Genomic DNA, 3912 nt, shown 5'->3' with positions numbered 1-3912 from the left:
CCCCCCCCCCCCCGGGGGGGGGGAGATACCCCTCCCTCCCTCCCTCCTCTTTTTCTACAGATAAGCAGTGTTCCCTCCAAGCTGAGTCGGTGTGAGCCAGCTCACCGTTTTTCAGCCTTTGGCCCACGCATCTTTGCCTTAGCTCGGGAAGGATGTGGCTCCAGAGCAAACTCATTTATGCAGTGGCCAAATCGCTGGCTTCCAACTTCAATGCCCGTCGCTCACAAAGTAGAATTTTTGCTCACAGGACTCCAGACATAGAGGGGAGGCACTGGCGGAGGAGTTGTGCAGGCTCTTGGAATCAAGCCGCCAGTCCTGCATCTCAGTGCCCAAAGTGGTGCAGAGCCCCTGTTCCATTTGGGAGGGCGGGGAGACAGCTGCTGCTGCTGCTGCGACCCCCTCCCCTCCCCACCCCCACCCCACCCCATAAATTCCCTACCTGGAGTCTTGTGTACTGCCGAGAGCCAGTTTGGTGCAGTGGTTAAGTGCGCGGACTCTAATCTGGGAGAACCGGGTTTGATTCCCCCACTCCTCCTCCACTTGCACCTGCTGATGTGACCTTGGGTCAGTCACAAGCTCTGGCACAGCTGTCCTTGAAAAAGAGCAGTTTCTGTCAGAGTTCTCTCAGCCCCACCCACCTCACAGGGTGTCTGTTGTGGGGAGGGGGAGGGAAAGGAGACTGCAAGCCGCTCTGAGACTCCAAGTGAAGGGCCATGGGGTATAAATCCAATCTCTTCTCTCTTCTTCTTTTCCCTCCCCAGAGGACTTCGAGGCCTTGTGCAACGTCCTTCGCCCTCCCAGCTACGGGCTGGAGCGTCCCGGGGGTCTGGGGCTGCCCTATGAGTACGGGGGCGGGGACTTTGTGCCCTACGGCCCAGAGATATTCGCCCCTCCGGCCCGCCCTGCTCCGCGGCTGCCCGACTACGACCCCTACCCCCGGGACTCGCTCTACGGCCCATCCCCCTACGAGGCCGGCGACTTTGAGGACCCGTCCTACGGCAGCGACATGCGGCAGGAGGGCTTGGGCGAGCCCCCCCGCGGAGGATATGGGGCCCGTGGCCCCCCGGAGGACCCTGAATGGCTCTACCCGCCACACGGCAGCAGCAGCCGCAGAAGTTCCTATGAGCGGCCGGGCCGGGCCAGCGAAGACTACCGTGCGTGGCAGTGGCGAGAAGGGGGGCGGCAGGGGAGGGGGCGCCTGGCACCCTGGCTCTTCCCTTCCCGGGGTTAACGGGGCCATGGACTGGATGGGCCCAAGGAGGGCAGCGGGGGAAGCCAGCTTGACTCCGGCGTGGCCGAGGGGAGGAAGCGGAGGAGCCACCGGTGCCTGTCTTTCTCCTCCAGGCCGTTCCGAGGACTTTGGGGCCGCCCATTCTGAGGAATGTGGTATTCTGAGTGGCTGCGAGAATGGGCGCTGCGTGCGGGTCGCCGACGGGTTCACCTGCCTCTGTTACGAGGGATACCGCCTGGACCCCGCCCGCATGGCCTGCCTCGGTGAGGACTGCTCCCCTCACCCGGCTGGCCACCGGCACTGGGCACCCCGCGGGGGGCTTGGGTGGATGCGGGGGGGGTGTCCGTGAAGGGCTGCTAGCCAAGGCACGTGATGCAAGGGTGAACCTCCCTGGCTAGAGGCGGAGGCAGCCTTGGCACTCTGGTGCTGGAAGGCCCTCCCGCTTGGCCTCTCGGCCAAGTTTGGTGTCGTGGTGAAGTGTGCGGACTCTAATCTGGGAGAACCGGGTTTGATTCCCCCACTCCTCCTCCACTTGCACCTGGCTGGATGACCTTGGGCAAGCCGTAGTTCTGACAAGAGCTGTCCTTGAAATAGAGCCGTTTCTGTCAGAGCTCTCTCAGCCCCGCCTCCCTCACAGGGTGTCTGTCTGTTGTGGGGAGGGGGAGGGAAAGGAGTTAGTGAGCCGCTCTGAGACTCCGAGTGAAGGGTGGGGGGTAGAAATCCAATCTCTTTTTCTTCTTCTTCTTGTCAGCCACTGTGAGAGAGGGGTGGCTGGACGGAACCTCGCTTTCCCCCTGCCCTGCCCACTTGTTTGCCCTGCCTACTGGCCTGGACCCTGGAGCTGGCCCTCCACCCCGCCTGGCCCTTTGGGCTCTGCATCTCTGTGCCCCCCCCCCCGGCAGGCTACCCGGGCTGGGCTTTAACTCAACTATACCGGCTTGTTCCTCTTTCCCGGAAGACCTGCCGGGGTGGGTGCTGACGGCCCCCCTCTCCCTTCTCCCCCCCCAGATATCAACGAATGCGGCGAGGTGGAGGGACTCTGCCCGGGAGGCGAATGCTTCAACACGGATGGCCTCTACCGCTGTGTGTGCCCGCATGGCACGGTACCCGCTGGGCAGCCCCCCCGTTGTGTCCCGGCCCCTCGCAGTCGGGGCTGAGCTGGGATGGGGGGGCCACGTATTTATTGCCTGTATAGACTGGGGGAGGGGGGGTGGGAGAAAGGCTGCCTGGCGTGTTCCCCCAAGCGTGCACCCAGAGGAAGGGGGGGGGTCCTGCCCAGAATGGTCTTGTGCATTCCCGAGGAGGAGGAGGCACTTAGTGGGGGGGGGAGTGTCTCACAGGCTCCCAGGGGCTGCTCACAGAGGCCGGAGGAAGTCCCAAAGGGCAGAGAGGCAGCTGGAGAACTTCCGGGTCAAGCACAGCTTGGGGGAAGGGGGAGGGGAGGATGCCTGTTCATACCAACCGCGTTGCCTTCTTTCCCTGCCGAAAGCCCCACCTCCTCCTCTTCTGCGTTCTGGAGCTGGAAAGCAGCCGGGGTCTCCACACTTCGGGGCAGGTGGGCGGTATCAGTGCCCGCCCCCTTCTTGGCCCTCACAAAGGAGCCACCACCACCACCATGCCCGGAGACCGAGAGAGGGGCTCTTGCTGTGGCTTCGCTCCTGTCTCCGGTCTCCATAAGATGTCCCCCAGCCCCCAGCCATGGGATATACCAGGGTCCCCAACATGGCGCCCGTGGGCAGCACAGCACCCAAGTGTTTTTAGGAAATGGGTGGGGCTGTTGGGCCCAGCAAGGCTTCTGATTGGCCTGTGGAGATCTTTAAAACCATGGCCTTGGCACACAAGGGTCCCCCCATGGCCTTGGCACACAAGGGGCGGAAGGTGAGCTGCGGCAGGCAGCCCTTTTGGCGCTCCCTTCGACGGCCGTGGCAGCAATCTTGTGCCATCCATTCTGTGGCTGCGCCCACCGCACTGCGGTCAGAACTCCAGAGGTGCCTCCAGGCTGAGAAAGGTCGGGGACCCCCCGGAATATGTCCTGAGCGGTGGGCCTAGGGACAAGCCCTGCCACCGCGCTGAGCAGCCCCGGCATTCGCCCAGCAAAGAGAGCGTGTTGCCCACTTTGCCTGGTGACGTGGGGCCGGGGTGGAGGGGTCGTTACACCTTCTTAGGGCCAGACGCAGGGGCTCCAGTTGCCCCCACAGCCTCCAAGGGCTTGGGGCTTCAGGCTGGAAGTGCCTTACGACCGCGGCCCAAGCGCAGGTCTTTTTGAAACAGCACCGCTGATGCCGAGGCGGGCAGACATATACCTTCTCCGGAAGGGAACGGACATCCACCAGCTGGGCGGGGGGGAAGCAGTTGGGGAGTCTTTATGAGCAGAAATTCTACTTGGGGAGCTGCTACCGGCATTAAAGTTGTGAGCGGGCGATTTGGCTCCTGCATGAATCAGTTTGCTCTGGAGCCACATCCTTCCCGAGCCAAGACAAAAGTGTGTGAGCTGGAGGCCCAAAAATGGTGACCTAGCTCACACTCACTCAGCTTAGAGGGAACAGTGGCTGGGACCAGGCGGGTGCCTCAGCTTGTGGCATGCCCTCATGCCTCACTCTGTAGCGGCACGAACTGGCTCCTGTACTCCTCTTCTGCTCCCCCCCCCCCCCCCTGGCTTCCTCCCCACCCGCCTCCCCGGG

The 3912-nt window shown here is 63.2% G+C and overlaps 1 protein-coding gene across 1 annotated transcript in view; it reads left to right on the top strand.

Moving 5' to 3' along the window:
• Positions 1-2980, top strand: part of LTBP4 (latent transforming growth factor beta binding protein 4) — a 30287-nt gene extending 27307 nt beyond the window's left edge. The window contains exons 27-29 of the mRNA XM_015407648.1: positions 762-1154; positions 1345-1494; positions 2240-2980. Of these exons, the coding sequence (XP_015263134.1) occupies positions 762-1154; positions 1345-1494; positions 2240-2388 (692 nt within the window). The 3' untranslated portion in view covers positions 2389-2980. The remainder of the gene's footprint in view (positions 1-761; positions 1155-1344; positions 1495-2239) is intronic.
• The last annotated feature ends 932 nt before the right edge of the window (positions 2981-3912 follow it).

Source organism: Gekko japonicus, unplaced genomic scaffold, assembly GCF_001447785.1.
Source record: "Gekko japonicus isolate JY-2015 unplaced genomic scaffold, Gekko_japonicus_V1.1 scaffold1471, whole genome shotgun sequence".
In the NCBI taxonomy this organism is placed as follows: domain Eukaryota; kingdom Metazoa; phylum Chordata; class Lepidosauria; order Squamata; family Gekkonidae; genus Gekko; species Gekko japonicus.
Note: the sequence above shows the minus strand (reverse complement) of the source record. Positions and strands in the feature narration are given on the sequence as shown.